Source organism: Mus musculus, chromosome 5 (genome assembly GCF_000001635.26).
Source record: "Mus musculus strain C57BL/6J chromosome 5, GRCm38.p6 C57BL/6J".
In the NCBI taxonomy this organism is placed as follows: domain Eukaryota; kingdom Metazoa; phylum Chordata; class Mammalia; order Rodentia; family Muridae; genus Mus; species Mus musculus.
In genome coordinates, this window is record NC_000071.6 from 5,453,799 (window position 1) to 5,471,609 (window position 17,811).

Below are 17,811 nucleotides of genomic sequence, written 5' to 3' on the forward strand. Positions count from 1 at the left end.
CAAAATACTCTAGTTACGTTATGAAAAGAAACTTTTTGTTAACTAAAGTAGGGTGCTGGTGAAAACACACTGAGGCCTATTAGATACATGGAAGGGGAGCAGGGTAAGGGAGACAGAGGACAGGGGCGAGCATAAGAACAAAGTATAAGAACATACTTATAAAATGTCATAGTGAAAAATTACGTGTATGCCAACTTAATTAAAAATTCGCAATAGGATGTCAGCAAAGTTGTTGAAGAGTGACTGTAGGAAAAAAGATTTTATGAAATATAAACTTAAATAGTTAGAATAAAAATACTTGTTGTTTTTTTGGTTTTTTGGTTTTTTTTTTGGCTTATTAAGACAGGGTCTCTCTATGTAGTTCTGGCTGTCTTGGAACTTGCTCTGTAGATCAGGCTGGGCCTCGAATACACAAAGATCCCCCTGTGCCTTCAAGTGCTGGGATCAAAAGCATATGCTACTGTGCTTTGGTACATGTTTTAATAACAAGAAATAATGAAGCTATTTTGAAAATCCAAGGGGGCCAGTTAAACCCCTGGAAATACAAAGGTAGACTAAGAAAGACACAGTGTATAAGTGAAACAAGCTAATAATGGTGTGGATTTAAGAAGTGGGTGTAAAGAAAGAGAATTCCATTTAGAAGGCCACTGGTAATTCTCTTTCAAGAAACGTGGACTGGTGGCACATAGAATTATATTTTCTATTTCCACTTTGAGTTTTTTATAGAATAGTTATACAGTTGTGTCTCTTGAATAGTTACAAGTTTTAGACTTAAGAAGTGAACATTCAGGGATATAATTAAAGACACAAAGTCGTAAAGGACAACTACATTAAGTCACATGAACGAGAAAGCTTACAGAACTGGGGGTATCCAGAAAAGGGGGAGAAATGACATTAAGTATCGGGAATCAAAAAAAATTTGAGGCACGGTCTCTCTATGTGGATCAGACTGGACCCTGATTCAGAGATGCCCCTGCCTCTGTCCCTGAATGCTAAGGTTAAAGATGAAGATTACCACTTCTGGCAATCAAATTTTGTATCTTAAATAAGAAGAGAAAGAGTCAGAAAAACAGGATCCAAAGCACTGAGTGAATTCCAAAAAATAAGCAAGATGCAAATATCAGTAACCTTAAAGTTACTGATGGCACACAGGAAAAATAACTAAACATCACAACATAACATGTAAAATAGCAGAATAGCAAAACAAGAACAAAAAAAGGCCATCACAAGTCAAAAGTTCTAGTCTTCTTGATGGGGAGCTAAGGGTAACGTGTCGTGTCAGTGTGTCAGGAATGATTCAGTCATCCAGATGAGCTACATGGAGATCATCAGCAGAGACACAAACAGCCACTGAAGGATGGCTTCTACAAAGGACAAGCTAGAGGTGGAGGGGGGACAGGAAAGTAAGTCATGCTATCTTTTCATCTCATTATGTTGTATGCTCCTTTTAATGCTTCCTTACCATCTGGATAAAGTATTTGCTCTTTTTTCCAACATAATATTTTTATTGATTATTTGGGAATTTCACATCACACAACCCATCCCACTGACTTTCCAGTCATCCCAAGTCTAACTCTCCAGTTTTGAGGCCCCCCATCTTCCCCAGTAGAAAAAAAAAAAAAGGAGAAGGGGGAGGAGGAGAAAGAGTAGAAGAGAAGAGGTAGGAGGAAGGGAGGAAGATGGGGAGGAGGAGGGGGGGAAGATGGGGAGGAAGGTTGGAGGAGTGGGAGGAGGAGGAATAGAAGAGGAGGAGGAGAAAAACAAACCCAGTTTTTGTTGCCTATATACTCACTGGAGCAAGGTCAAACTCCCAGTGGCCAGCCCTATAAAGAAAACCTATTCCTTCCCCACCTGCACCCCCAACAGAAACCATCACTTGTGGAGAGCTACACTTCAGCATTCTTACCACAATTTTTAAGAGTTCTCTTTGATGGATTCCTGTCTAGGCTGTTACTTTTTGGGGGGTGGGATGAGATGAGGGGTTGTAGGGATTTTCACAGAAGCCTTCTCTGTCCCGCTTAGACTCTTCCTGTTAACTTAGTATTTTTTTAATGCTACCATCCCTAAGTGAATTCTTAGGAAGAATAACATGACATACTGTTGCATGTAGAAGTAATAGGCGAGGCAATACCAGAGGAATGCTAGTGCTAATATTACAATCAGTATCAGCATCACGATTCCAAACAGGTCAACTGAAATTGAAGAAAAGAGACATAGCTTAATGGCACATCAAAAGTTTTCTTGTGCTTTTTTAACTTTTCTAGTTTTATGAAGTCTTGATTCTTGCCTATATCTTCTCAGATCACTGTTGAACATAAGGCCACAATAACATGTACAGTACATTCTCATGAGACGACCAATTAGTGCAGCAATCACTGCTGTGAAATTCATCTAGATTTAGAAGAGGGAAACAAATCTTTGCATCTTTCTTCTCTCTTCATCTTGCCTTCTATTTAATTGTTGGTACTTTCTCCACAGGTGAGGCAGCTGTGGAGGGACGTGTAGCCAACACAGGGTGGCTTATTGTATGGGTGCCAACCTTCTTATTAACAGAAACAGACCACACTTGCTGAGAAAGTCTGGTGAATCCCATCCCCCTCCGACTAGATAATGACTTAGCCTAGTGTACAGTGGAACGAACTAGGAGGGAAAACATCAAATAGAAGATCGGAGTTTCTGTTCAGACTGAATGCAAAGTTTTTCTTAATAAGGTGCAAATACAGATGATGTAAGATCTATAGAACTTGAAGCAAACAGAGATTCAGGGCAAAATTAAATAGTTTCACTTCAATTGAGAAAAAAAATATTAGACAACTGGTTGATAGATGGAATTTTCTCATAAGAGTAACATTCTCTTGGAAAATCCCCTGTTTTAGGTTCTCTGGAAATTTCACTTAAAAATACAAGAACATTTTTTTCTACTTTGTTAACTACCCTATAATATGTCCAAATTTGACATTGCAAATGGAAAGGTTCGTTTTGGTAAATGGTATTTGCTGTTTTAAAGCGTCACTATTCTTAGTGATAATTCTCAATATAGACTACAGTCACTAAGGAAAGATGTTACAGGACCACCACTGGACTCACTACATGTGTATTTCAGAATTAGCATGTACACACCCAAACACACACATACACACACTTGTGCACACATACACAATACACTCTGTCTCAGTTTCTACAACATTAGAACATAAACATCCCTTAAGTAGATTATGAGTATCATACAATAGACATTTTTACATATGAATCTCTAAACTATCAAGTATTAAGGTAAGAGCTCTACCTGACTCAACTTATATCAACACCACCTGGCACAACCAATGTGCTTAGATCAGAGGGCAACAGTGAACCAAAGCCCTGAACTAGAGAATTTTATCAAATTCTCTAGCAGATATAGTTGTTTACAATCCTTTGAGTGTAACAAAGTTCTAGTATTTGCAAGCCCATTGAAATGAAGTCACAAAAATTTAAAGGAGAACTCACCATTACAGTTTGCCCAAAATATAGAATTGAATTTACAATCAGAATATGGAAAACAGTACTTTTTGCAAACCTTTTCTTCTCGGCACCAAATACACTGTATGTGGGAAAAAAAAAAAAAAGCAGTGACAAAGTGTAATAATACCTACAGCAAGGATTTGAACTAGTGCAATACGTATTCAATAAATACCAGCCATTTTCAACATTGTTTTGGTTATAGTAGACACCATTGGTGGTCTGTAGATGCCATTGGTGTGCTGTGGAAGCCATTGGTGGTCTATGGAAGCCATTGGTGGGCTGTGGAAGCCACTGGTGGTCTATAGAAGCCATTGGTGGCCTGTGGGTGGCTTTTTTAGACTGGGGTTCTCAAACCACAGCAGCAGTGAATCCTAGCTGCCAAAGGCTCACAAATTCCCCTTGGGCATGTTTACTTTGGAGTGGCCAGCTTGCTCTTGAGGTTGCTATCCTCATGGACCAGTAACTGACTAGTATGGAGTTCCAAACAGTGACCCAATGAACTTCTTTGCTTTTAGTTAAAGGGCAATTTTGGCATGTGATTTTTTTCCCCCAACAGGTGACCCGTCAGGGAAATGTAGATGCAGAAACCTCATCCTTTCATGGCTCTTGTCCCTTATCTTCTTGGAAACCATTTATTTCCATGGGATTTCTGCTATACCTCAGTCACACCGATGTCCCCCACATGGAAATTCCTTTCTCTGATTCTGCATTTGGAGGACTCAACCCAAAACTTATGTCAGGAAATAGTATTGAGAGCTGCTTGAGATAGGATTAAAATGTCTCTAACGTCTTTCTGAAGTTCCTTTTCTGAATCATCTACGCTGTCTTCCAAGGGAGCCTTCCTATGTGACATATGGTTCTGGGGGTGCTGTCAATCAGTCTTATGTCACTTCCCTACACCTGTTCACTGATGATCAGGAAGTCTGTGCTCAAACCCCGTGTCAACATAAGGCAGAAAAGCTCAATGAAGACAACCACGCTGTGAGACAAGACCAGGAACCGGAAGAGGTGGACAAAATGTCAAGAGTGGAGCTGGAGAGATTGTTCAACCATCAACAGGCCAATGAAGGAGCTAGAGAAAGGACCAAAGTAGCTGAAGGGGTTTGCAGCCCCCATAGGAGGAGCAACAATATGAACCAACCAGACCCCTAGAGCTCCCAGGGACTAAACCACCAACCAAAGAGCCACATGGAGGGACCCATGGTTCCAACTGCATATGTAGCAGAGGATGGCCTTGTTAGACATCAGTTGGAGTAGAGGCCCTTGGTTCTGTGAAGGTTCGATGCCCCAGGGTAGGGAAATGCCAGGACAGGGAAGCAGACATGGGTGGGTTGGTGAACAGGGGAAGAGGGCATGGGATAGGGGGTTTTGGAGGGGAAACCAGGAAAGGGAATAACATTTGAAATGTAAATGAAGAAAATATCTAATTAAAAAAAAAGGAACTGTTACTCTTTCAGAAGGTCTAGATTTCAATTCCCAGTACCAAATCAGGCGGCTTACAGCCAACCACCTATAATCCAGTTCTAGGGGAGCTGACTGATAAACTGGCTGTCACATAGGGCTTAGCCTGTGATGGGGAGTGTTCTACGTCTTTCATATGCACTGATCCATTTTGGAATCCTGTAAGCTAGCTGCTACATGGGTGAGGACAATGAAGCACAGAACAGGCCACTGACTTGCACAATGTGATCACACAGCGAGTTAAGATCAGCCCAGTTCTGAACTAGGGGCTGATCCTGGATACACTTGTGCTATTGCTTGCTGCAGAATCCCAAAACTAGCAAAGGTGATGATTCGCCCACTATAAAGAATCACCTTAGGTGGTGCCTGAGAACAGGAGGTATACCACAGACCAGCTTTTGTTCCATACCTGCCAAGATCAAAGGTCAAGTTCAAGCAAAGCAAGTCTAAGACAGATGCCACTTAGGACACTGAACCTGTTACCTTAGGCTATGGTTTAAAGACAGGAACTACAAAGGCCAGGTCTAGGCTCAATGAAAAGAGCCTGTAGCTAGCCGTAGCCGTTAGTTCTTAAAGCTCCTAAGAGTCAAGCTCATGGAATATGAGAGAGTTTTAAGAGAGAGAAAAGGACAGAATAAGTGTGAACTAACTTGTTATTCAAGTGCTAAGATGATTGACAGGACCCAATAGAATGACTGTCCACAAGTGAACTCCTAAAGTAGTAACTCACTCCTCAAATGAGACATCCTCTCTCTCTCTCTCTCTCTCTCTCTCTCTCTCTCTCTCTCTCTCTCTCTCCCTCTCTCCTCTTTCTTTCTCTGCATAATGGAGATCTTTAGGAAGCCTAGTCTGGGTATCCACATATTTGGTGAGCAAAGAATTCATGGCTTGACTTGAGGAGCTCAAGATGAGCTCACAGTATGCCTCGGTTTGTTACAGCAGCACTAACCACTACCTTCTCTGAACAGGAGTTTCATCCTCTGTTATCTTGATTTAGCTTCCGTGGTGATTAGTGAGTTCTGGGGAGTTGGTTTTAATGATTACGTAGCTTACTTGATGGAGTATGGAACATGAAAAGCCACATCCAAACCCAGGATTTGTTCATGTCTCTACGAAGGTCTAGACTTGGGGCTGGAAGCAGAGCTCACAGTGACTATGAGTTAATGTAATTTTTAGTGAGAACTGGTAGCATTATTTTGCCAGGGATATTTTTTTAATAATATGGGGGGAGGGTAAAATGAAATGTGTGTCCCAAGCAGGCCGAGCCTAAAATGAGGCAGAGGGAAGCAGATTGTTTTGTTTTGTTTTTAATGTTTGTTATCTGTGTTTCCACTTCTGATAATCTGTACTTATAAGCATCTTCAGTCAATGCTATGTAGCTGTGAAGCTGTCAGTCAGTTCTTTGCTCCTCTCTTACAACCATAGTGACACTAAGGGAAGTTCATGCCCTGACCAGTCTATACTGCTGCTCTCAGTGAGTGAAGTGCCTAACCCTGCAGAAACTTGGGGCCCCAGGGAGTTGGAAGGCCTGGGAGTAGTGGGGACATCCCCTTGGGGACAGGGAAAGGAGTAATGGGATGAGGAACTGTAGGAGGACAGACTGAGAGGGGGTTAATGACTGAACTGTAAAAAAAAAAAAGTAATAAAACAAACACAAATACCTAAATAGGGACAATTAGAACTTCCTTTGGAGTTATAGACATTGGAGTGAAGGGCTAGCAGGGAGCCTCTCCCTTGCTTGTTTAGAGACTACCCATTACTGTTGAAGGAAATGAGGTCACTATCATGATTATTGTGGCTGGGACTGAAAGCAAGGAGAGAAACTGGAGTGTGACCTGCTTTGAGATTGAGCTGAGTATGAAGCCATGCACACCCAATTTCATGAAGGAGTGAATCTCCTCTTCTATTAAATTATTTTGCACTGATTTTCTACCACTTATCACAAAAAGAGATATGCTACCTTAACTCCTGTACCTATGTCCATAAAGTCTTCAAAGCACAAAACTTCACATTTGTTGCCCAGAGGAACAGTATTATATACTGAGCATCTCTAAGTTGGTATTCTATAATTTAAGACAAATTACATGGGATTTTCCTGGTAGCTAAGGAGGGTGAACCATGTAACTATGAGAACTTTTCAACTTCAACCTCTTATGTGACAACTGAGAATCCAGCTAAAGGTTTTTAGTCTCCACAAGAAAACTAAAATCTTCATTTTGAAGTAGAAACCTATTTTAATAACTTTCTGTAGACATAGAAATTACTATTTTATATGAAATGTCATTAAAATGAAAACTACAGGTAGGAGAGGGATACGATGACGATTAGTGGGTCATTAACATTGTATTTAAAAGGGCCCAACATCATGCTACCAGACAGAGAAAATGACTGTGAGGAGGCAAAAAAACAGACGGAGGTTTACAATAGAGATTCCAGATGTAGCAGAGATTACACAGATCAACAAAGCATGGTTTCTGCTTCTTGGAAGGCACAGTTTACCATTTGTTTATCTCTGAATCTCTTAGCTACTTATCTCTGAATGGATGAAAGTCATCATTTCAGAATGATCAATATTTAAAATGTGATCGTTAACAAGAGAAAGTACTCACTTTGATTCGGAATGACTGGATAAGATTTTTTTTCAAACAATATGGGAAATATATCTTGAAGAACAAATGTGTAGAGAAGAGATAGAAATGCAGAAGACACAGCAGAATACTAAGACAAAGATCATGATGGAAAAGTGAAAACTTATCCTGGTAGCTTTTCATATTGCCATTCAGAAAGATGTTGTCTTGTAATGGGTTGTGATAGGTTATGACTGTCAGACTAAGGAGCTTATATTTTGTTTTATTTAACAACAGAGACTGAATTGGATTACTTGGAATTCAAAGGTGACTTTATTTAAAAAGCCATAATTTTAGTGATAAGGTATGAGAAGAGACTGAAGGGGCAGGGGTGGGGTGGGAGATAGAGTAGCAATTTTAGAGGTCTAGTATTGCTTCATTTGAAAGAAAAGAATGGACAGATGTTTTATGGAAGGCACAGGAGCTAAGATTTTTTAAATTAGGATTCTTGAGGAATGATGCCAGGAATGAATAAGGAAGTTTTAAAAATTAGCATTTTGGGGAAGACAAAGTGATAAATTTAGAGATACTTTAAAGTTTGAGGTGACTAAAACAGATACCAAGAAGGAAATGTCAGTCAAGCAACAGAGAGCGTGATTAGGAGAGTTAAGGTAGGTGTTATGGTTTCTGGTAGAAGCCATGACTGCAGAGAAGGGAGCACAAGATGGTCATGAAGCATAAAAATGTTCTCCTTGCAGTAGATGGTAAAAAACACAACTGGACAATGTGCAGAGGCCGAGAGACTTTGGAATGCTCTGTCCTAAATGGGATGTATTTATGTCCATCTCCTCAAGGCTCAGAAGTATATGCAGAAGAGCAAGCAGAAAGATTGTAATGTCTGGAGGTGGTGAGGGACTCCAAAGAAGCAGTGTTTTCCAGATGCAACTTTGCCTATTACATACGCTCTACACACATTTCTATATGCTCACTATCAGAAAAAGGGAGTATTAAGATGGATCTCTTGGTGCAGTGTGAGTTACAGCATTTGTAAGCATGTTTGACAGTCATATGATAATGAAACTTTCATGTGAACTACTCAACAAATAAGGTAGATTGCAAGTTCCCTTTAGCTTTCTGTAACTTCATTTCTTTCTGTCCTGAACAATAATCCATATCAGGATGCAATGAACGAGAAAGATTTGATTTTAGGGAGACTCTATAATGTCCTCTGAGTTTTTTTTTTAATGCATTGCAAAGTTCTGCCTTATAACTCTCAATAGTCAAGAACAATACTTACTTAACACTCTCTGACATCATTACTGACAACTATCATTTCAAAGACTCAACAGTGATATGCAAAATGTTAAATGGCGACAAAAAGCCAACAAAGAATATTTAACCTGTCTTAGTTGGCATGGTTGTTGAAGTTTTACTTTTAATGGAACAAATATATCAACGTTTGGTGCATGAGTTTGTATACATGTATGTTCAAGTGTGAGTGTGCATATGAATGAATGTGTATACCTATAAAGGCCAAGATTCAACTTTAGGTGTTGTTTTTTAGGAGGCATCTACCTTAGTTTTGACACAGGATCTATCATGGGCCCTAGGTTGGCCAATTAGGCAACCTGACCTAATTTCTAGCTGGCCAGAAATCCCCAGAGATTTGCCTGTATCAGCTTCCAAGTCTTGAGATTATAAATCATGCCACCATGTTTTTTCCATGGGTCCTAAGGATCGTAACTCAGTTCCACATGTGTCTCAGCAAGCACTTCTGTCACTTTTCCAACAGCCTAGCCCCACATTTTGTTTTCTCTATGCTGTGTTTGTGAGTAGTGAGTTAGTGGTAAGGTTTTTATGGACTTGGTTTTGGGAAGACAGTTTTCTAATAGTAGGAAGGCTGACCCTTTGCTATTAGACTACAAGAAAAACATGCAGCCAAGATCTAAAAGTTCTCTTTCACCTTAGAAGAATAAACATGGACTCCACCAACCCTGACTCTAATGTTCAGGGACAATTTCATGCTGGTGTGAATATTTTCTTGAGGTAAGTGAAAGAATGAACATAATAAAGTAAGGCAGTCCAAGGTGTGCCAAACACCTTTCATCCTGTGTGCGTCCATGGAGAGCTTAGATATCCTTGGTTGGTTTAGGAAGTGCCACTTGGAAACCTAGACTTTTGTGTGGTAAGTGATAAATACTATGAGGGACAGCCACTGTGCTTCTGGTTTCTGGGAGGACAGAGAATCTCCTTTCCAGAAGACCATATACTGACTCTGCATTGACCATACATAGCTATCCTTTCATTACTTCCTATGGGCTTCTGGGAATGGTTTTCACATCATCTCCTATATGCATCTCTCCAGACATGTCACAGTGGTTTATGTGTGGAAATGTTTTAGGATAAAATTCTCTACTTATTACATTAGAGAATGTATCGAATGTAATTCAAGCTTATTCTAATAGCTCAAGAGTTAATTCAATAGTTATTGAATGCTTTTCACTCAACTAACTGGAAATGTGTGAAGTGTATTGACACAAAGTTGAATAAAACACCTACTTTGTCCATGGGGGACAGAGAATAGAGGAAATGTGACAGTAAAAATGTATATTGTATGAAAGAAAAATTTAAAATACATAGACGCAGTATGGCAGAACTACAGAAGGCATTAACCCTTCAAGGAAAAATGAAAAGGATATGTAATTCTAAATAGGACTGACAACCTTTCTCTAATTCGGTGAGTGAAGTTAATACCCAATGCCTTTTTTAATCTATAAAATCAAAGATAAAGTCACCTATTAAGATTGAGGGGTGCTGGATAACATTGGTACTTGAAGGGTGGTTACAAAGTTCTGGAATTACTACTATCGCCATTCTTAGGAAGTGCTGATAACCAAAAAAGAAAATAATAGGTAGTGTTTGGCATCAGGTGTACTTTGGACAATTTAAGTCTGGAGCTGTATTGATGAGGACTTTGATGTAGTGTGCTTGCACAGTAATCAGCCCATAATGCATAGCATAGAAAGATCAGAGGACCAATCAGAGTCAGGCAGTGTAAGCAGCATCAAACATGAGGCAAGGATGTTAATGTAGTTAGAGTTTTTGCCGCCCCCAAGGATACAGTGGCTACAGCTAAAGAGAATATCATTTCCTGAGTGATATCACCAAAGACTAGACCATACACTCTCGGCTCTCTAATGAATCCTCATCATGAAATATTGCTGCCAAACATCCCTAAAGAATCTGAGCAATCCCTTGTATCTAGTTATAATCTAATAAAAACAAAAGGGGGGGGGGAACAACATGATAAAGCTACCTTAGTGATGGGATGTGATGAGCAAAATCCAGCCCATAGGAAGCTCAACAGGACAACAATCTACTCTGTAACAAATACATTTCAATAAAAGAAAAAGAGAGAGGAAAAGAATATTGAGAGAGACCCAAAGGGTCATAAGGTATGTATCAACAAATTACAACATATGGACATGATTTAATTGTTTAAATCATGTACAAGTATGAAACAAATTAACTGGGTAATTAGTTAATTTTTAGATGGGATTATAGATGTAATACTGTAATATGGAGGGTCAAATACTTACAAAGAAATTATGGTATCCATTTAACTATTGACTTCACAATAGTCTAATTAGAAGGAGAAGACATTCATGAGACAAAGCTATCCAAGATGATCTTTGGTGGTATAAAATTTTATTATACTATCTCATGTATTACCTATTAAAGATAGGGTTCTTTTTAGTTACCTAGGCTGGCCTTCAAATCCTGGACTCAAGGGATCCTCCCACTTCACCTTCCTCAAGAGGACAGACAAGGAACTCATGCCTAGTCCCCAGGTATGTTTCCTCTACTTTTATATGTTTGAAAATTTACACTTCAAAGCAATTAGCAACAAAAAAGTAGGGGAATGAGCTCAGGTGAATAGCCATTAGAATTCACAAGAAAGAAGAGAAACCATTAAGGCCAAGCACCTGCAGGAAGAATGGGAGGCTTGAAGGACTGGGGGGAGGGGCAGGTAGCTAGTGTTGCTGAGGCATTAGAATAGGTGCAGTGTCAAGAGAAGAGGAAACAACAGATGTCATAGGTGATTCATGACTCAGAATGAGCTGTGTCATAGTTAAAGAAGTAAGGAAGGGCAGCAAACCAGTGTGGCCTGTGGAAAGCCTGCAATGTGGTAGGAACTGGGTAGAGAATTCAATGAGCCAGAAGCCCAGGTCCTCATTAAAACAGAAAAGTGACATGGAAAAGGAGAGGAGGCAGATGATAACTTGTCTAGATTACTACAGCAGGTATCCAGATTGTATCCGTTTATTATCAGCCATTCCCACTTGTCTTTGATGTGGTCAGGTCTCCTAGAGAGGTTAGAGAAACCATTCTGCAAGAATAAGTTTTCAAGTGCTACCATAAATTGATACCATTTGCTTCGTCACTGTTGGTTTGGGTTTTTTGTTTTTTTTGTTTTTTGTTTGTTTGTTTGTTTTGTTTTGTTTTTCTGTGTTTGTTACTTTCTTCAAAGTTGTAAGTGAAAAAACAATAATAAGAGACATTTAATCATCAGAGAGGGTGGCCTGAGTTACCCTGAGGTTAAGGATCAGTGTGTCATTCCTTCTAGTCTTTAGAGACTAGAAATAGCAAAGGAAAATGTCATATTTCAAAAGCAATATCTTTCCCTTGTTTACAAAAATTCTTCCAACATTTTGGTGTGATTTCCCTTTTTATTAATTATTTTCTTTATTTATATCCCAAGTGTCGCCCCCTCCCAGTCCTGCCTCAAAGAGTTCTTCCCCTCATCCCTCCAAAGTTTTCTTTTTCATTATATGTGTGTGAGTTGACCTACGTGTGCACTATGTATATGCAGTGCCTGATGAAGCCAGAAGATGTATCAGATGCCCTGGAACTGGAGTTACAGATGGCTGTGAGCCATGAACAATCGTGTGGATGCTGGAAACTGAACTCAGGTCTGCTGCAGGAGTGGTATGTTCTCCTAACCGCCGAGACATCTCTCCAGTGTTTGATTTCCATCTTCAAGCAAAAACCTGTTTTCTTTTTTTGATGTATAATTTTCCAGATGGAAGTACATGTTTTTACTAAATTATTTATATTATTTATTCTAGACCCACAAAAACCAGTTCACAATAAAGGAACATATCTTCATAGCTTTCATTCATTCTTGCTATAAAAAGTGTAGAAAACAAAACTTAATATATCTTTGAGATGACAACTGTCAATGGGTGGGTTTATAATATTCCAAGGAAATTTTTTTCATAAGAAAATTAACTTACTCTCTTATCTCGAGTACACACTGGACATGTTTCCTTTTGAGCACATTCTACAAGAAAAAACATAAAAATTAAAAACAAAACCAATTTATCACTGTTTTATGTAAAAGTACATTTCATTTAGTCATTCTTGTTTCAAGCCATATTCATCTGTATTCAAAGGTTAGTCATTTCTGTTTTCATACACCTAGATATTTTCTACATGTTATAGTTTAAATAAGAACAGCGTCCATAGATTCTTGTACTTGAATGTTTTGTCTTTAGTTGATGGAACTATTTTGAGAAGGATTTAAATGGGTGGTGTTGCTGGAGTAGGCGTGGTCTTGTTAAAGGAGGTGTGTTAATGGGTGTGGGCTTTTAAAAGCCCACACCAGATCCAGTGTCTCTCTCTCTCTCTGGCTCTTGCTTGTAGATCAGATGTAAGCTCTTAGCTACTGCTCCAGTGCCATGCCTGCCTGCCTTGTGCCATGATTCCCACCATGACGGCCATAGACTCACCCTCTGAAACTGTAAGCACATCCCCCAACTAAATGCTTTCTTTTATAAGTTGCTTTGGCCATGCTGTCTCTTCACAGCAACAGAAAAGTAACTACAACACCGCACCAGTTCAATTTAATCTTCATCTCATTTGATTAGCAGCCTCCTAAAAACAACTTCCCCAAAACACTCAAAATAATCACATTGCCAGCGTTATCAGACATTTAATACAGCATACTTTAAAAGCAATTTAGTAGTCATGACTCGAGCCCCGGGCTACCTTGCCAGCAGAGTCTTGCCCAACACCCGCAAGGGTCCACACAGGACTCCCCACGGGACCCTAAGACCTCTGGTGAGTGGATCACAGTGCCTGCCCCAATCCAATCGCGCGGAACTTGAGACTGCGGTACATAGGGAAGCAGGCTACCCGGGCCTGATCTGGGGCACAAGTCCCTTCCGCTTGACTCGAGACTCGAGCCCCGGGCTACCTTGACAGCAGAGTCTTGCCCAACACCCGCAAGGGCCCACACGGGACTCCCCACGGGACCCTAAGACCTCTGGTGAGTGGAACACAGCGCCTACCCCAATCCAATCGCGTGGAACTTGAGACTGCGGTACATAGGGAAGCAGGCTACCCGGGCTTGATCTGGGGCACAAACCCCTTCCACTCCACTCGAGCCCCGGCTACCTTGCCAGCTGAGTCGCCTGACACCCGCAAGGGCCCACACAGGATTCCACACGTGATCCTAAGACCTCTAGTGAGTGGAACACAACTTCTGCCAGGAGTCTGGTTCGAACACCAGATATCTGGGTACCTGCCTTGCAAGAAGAGAGCTTGCCTGCAGAGAATACTCTGCCCACTGAAACTAAGGAGAGTGCTACCCTCCAGGTCTGCTCATAGAGGCTAACAGAGTCACCTGAAGAACAAGCTCTTAACAGTGACAACTAAAACAGCTAGCTTCAGAGATTACCAGATGGCGAAAGGCAAACGTAAGAATCCTACTAACAGAAATCAAGACCACTCACCATCATCAGAACGCAGCACTCCCACCCCACCTAGTCCTGGGCACCCCAACACAACCGAAAATCTAGACCCAGATTTAAAAACATTTCTCATGATGATGATAGAGGACATCAAGAAGGACTTTCATAAGTCACTTAAAGATTTACAGGAGAGCACTGCTAAAGAGTTACAGGCTCTTAAAGAAAAGCAGGAAAGCACAGCCAAACAGGTGATGGAAATGAACAAAACCATACTAGAACTAAAAGGGGAAGTAGACACAATAAAGAAAACCCAAAGCGAGGCAACGCTGGAGATAGAAACCCTAGGAAAGAGATCTGGAACCATAGATGCGAGCATCAGCAACAGAATACAAGAGATGGAAGAGAGAATCTCAGGTGCAGAAGATTCCATAGAGAACATCGACACAACAGTCAAAGAAAATACAAAATGCAAAAGGATCCTAACTCAAAACATCCAGGTAATCCAGGACACAATGAGAAGACCAAACCTACGGATAATATGAATTGATGAGAATGAAGATTTTCAACTTAAAGGGCCAGCTAATATCTTCAACAAAATAATAGAAGAAAACTTCCCAAACATAAAAAAGGAGATGCCCATGATCATACAAGAAGCATACAGAACTCCAAATAGACTGGACCAGAAAAGAAATTCCTCCCGACACATAATAATCAGAACAACAAATGCACTAAATAAAGATAGAATATTAAAAGCAGTAAGGGAGAAAGGTCAAGTAACATATAAAGGAAGGCCTATCAGAATTACACCAGACTTTTCACCAGAGACTATGAAAGCCAGAAGAGCCTGGACAGATGTTATACAGACACTAAGAGAACACAAATGCCAGCCCAGGCTACTATACCCGGCCAAACTCTCAATTACCATAGATGGAGAAACCAAAGTATTCCACGACAAAACCAAGTTCACACAATATCTTTCCACGAATCCAGCCCTTCAAAGGATAATAACAGAAAAGAAGCAATACAAGGACGGAAATCACGCCCTAGAACAACCAAGAAAGTAATCATTCAACAAACCAAAAAGAAGACAGCCACAAGAACAGAATGCCAACTCTAACAACAAAAATAAAAGGGAGCAACAATTACTTTTCCTTAATATCTCTTAATATCAATGGACTCAATTCCCCAATAAAAAGACATAGACTAACAGACTGGCTACACAAACAGGACCCAACATTCTGCTGCTTACAGGAAACCCATCTCAGGGAAAAAGACAGACACTACCTCAGAGTGAAAGGCTGGAAAACAATTTTCCAAGCAAATGGACTGAAGAAACAAGCTGGAGTAGCCATTTTAATATCGGATAAAATCGACTTCCAACCCAAAGTTATCAAAAAAGACAAGGAGGGACACTTCATACTCATCAAAGGTAAAATCCTCCAAGAGGAACTCTCAATTCTGAATATCTACGCACCAAATGCAAGGGCAGCCACATTCATTAGAGACACTTTAGTAAAGCTCAAAGCATACATTGCACCTCACACAATAATAGTGGGAGACTTCAACACACCACTTTCTTCAAAGGACAGATCGTGGAAACAGAAACTAAACAGGGACACAGTGAAACTAACAGAAGTTATGAAACAAATGGACCTGACAGATATCTACAGAACATTTTATCCTAAAACAAAAGGATATACCTTCTTCTCAGCACCTCACGGGACCTTCTCCAAAATTGACCATATAATTGGTCACAAAACAGGCCTCAATAGATACAAAAATATTGAAATTGTCCCATGTATCCTATCAGACCACCATGGCCTAAGACTGATCTTCAATAACAACATAAATAATGGAAAGCCAACATTCACGTGGAAACTGAATAACACTCTTCTCAATGATACCTTGGTCAAGGAAGGAATAAAGAAAGAAATTAAAGACTTTTTAGAGTTTAATGAAAATGAAGCCACAACGTACCCAAACCTATGGGACACAATGAAAGCATTTCTAAGAGGGAAACTCATAGCGCTGAGTGCCTCCAAGAAGAAACGGGAGACAGCACATACTAGCAGCTTGACAACACATCTAAAAGCCCTAGAAAAAAAGGAAGCAAATTCACCCAAGAGGAGTAGACGGCAGGAAATAATCAAACTCAGGGGTGAAATCAACCAAGTGGAAACAAGAAGAACTATTCAAAGAATTAACCAAACGAGGAGTTGGTTCTTTGAGAAAATCAACAAGATAGATAAACCCTTAGCTAGACTCACTAAAGGGCACAGGGACAAAATCCTAATTAACAAAATCAGAAATGAAAAGGGAGACATAACAACAGATCCTGAAGAAATCCAAAACACCATCAGATCCTTCTACAAAAGGCTATACTCAACAAAACTGGAAAACCTGGACGAAATGGACAAATTTCTGGATAGATACCAGGTACCAAAGTTGAATCAGGATCAAGTTGACCATCTAAACAGTCCCATATCACCTAAAGAAATAGAAGCAGTTATTAATAGTCTCCCAACCAAAAAAAGCCCAGGACCAGATGGGTTTAGTGCAGAGTTCTATCAGACCTTCAAAGAAGATCTAATTCCAATTCTGCACAAACTATTTCACAAAATAGAAGTAGAAGGTACTCTACCCAACTCATTTTATGAAGCCACTATTACTCTGATACCTAAACCACAGAAAGATCCAACAAAGATAGAGAACTTCAGACCAATTTCTCTTATGAATATCGATGCAAAAATCCTCAATAAAATTCTCGCTAACCGAATCCAAGAACACATTAAAGCAATCATCCATCCTGACCAAGTAGGTTTTATTCCAGGGATGCAGGGATGGTTTAATATACGAAAATCCATCAATGTAATCCATTATATAAACAAACTCAAAGACAAAAACCACATGATCATCTCGTTAGATGCAGAAAAAGCATTTGACAAGATCCAACACCCATTCGTGATAAAAGTTTTGGAAAGATCAGGAATTCAAGGCCCATACCTAAACATGATAAAAGCAATCTACAGCAAACCAGTAGCCAACATCAAAGTAAATGGAGAGAAGCTGGAAGCAATCCCACTAAAATCAGGGACTAGACAAGGCTGCCCACTTTCTCCCTACCTTTTCAACATAGTACTTGAAGTATTAGCCAGAGCAATTCGACAACAAAAGGAGATCAAGGGGATACAAATTGGAAAAGAGGAAGTCAAAATATCACTTTTTGCAGATGATATGATAGTATATATAAGTGACCCTAAAAATTCTACCAGAGAACTCCTAAACCTGATAAACAGCTTCGGTGAAGTAGCTGGATATAAAATAAACTCAAACAAGTCAATGGCCTTTCTCTATACAAAGAATAAACAGGCTGAGAAAGAAATTAGGGAAACAACACCCTTCTCAATAGTCACAAATAATATAAAATATCTTGGCGTGACTCTAACTAAGGAGGTGAAAGATCTGTATGATAAAAACTTCAAATCTCTGAAGAAAGAAATTAAAGAAGATCTCAGAAGATGGAAAGA

At 39.8% G+C, this 17,811-nt stretch overlaps 1 protein-coding gene across 2 annotated transcripts in view; it reads right to left on the minus strand.

Moving 5' to 3' along the window:
- The window catches only part of Pttg1ip2 (PTTG1IP family member 2), a 41,317-nt gene that overhangs the window by 15,972 nt on the left and 7,534 nt on the right, over positions 1-17,811 (minus strand). Inside the window, exons 2-4 of one of the 2 annotated variants that reach the window (NM_001200025.1) lie at positions 12,827-12,873; positions 3,487-3,580; positions 2,099-2,192 (exon numbers count right to left, since the gene is read on the minus strand). In NM_001200025.1, the coding sequence (NP_001186954.1) occupies positions 2,099-2,192; positions 3,487-3,580; positions 12,827-12,873 (235 nt within the window). The remainder of the gene's footprint in view (positions 1-2,098; positions 2,193-3,486; positions 3,581-12,826; positions 12,874-17,811) is intronic. The other variant, XM_006503594.3, reaches the window with a different exon arrangement.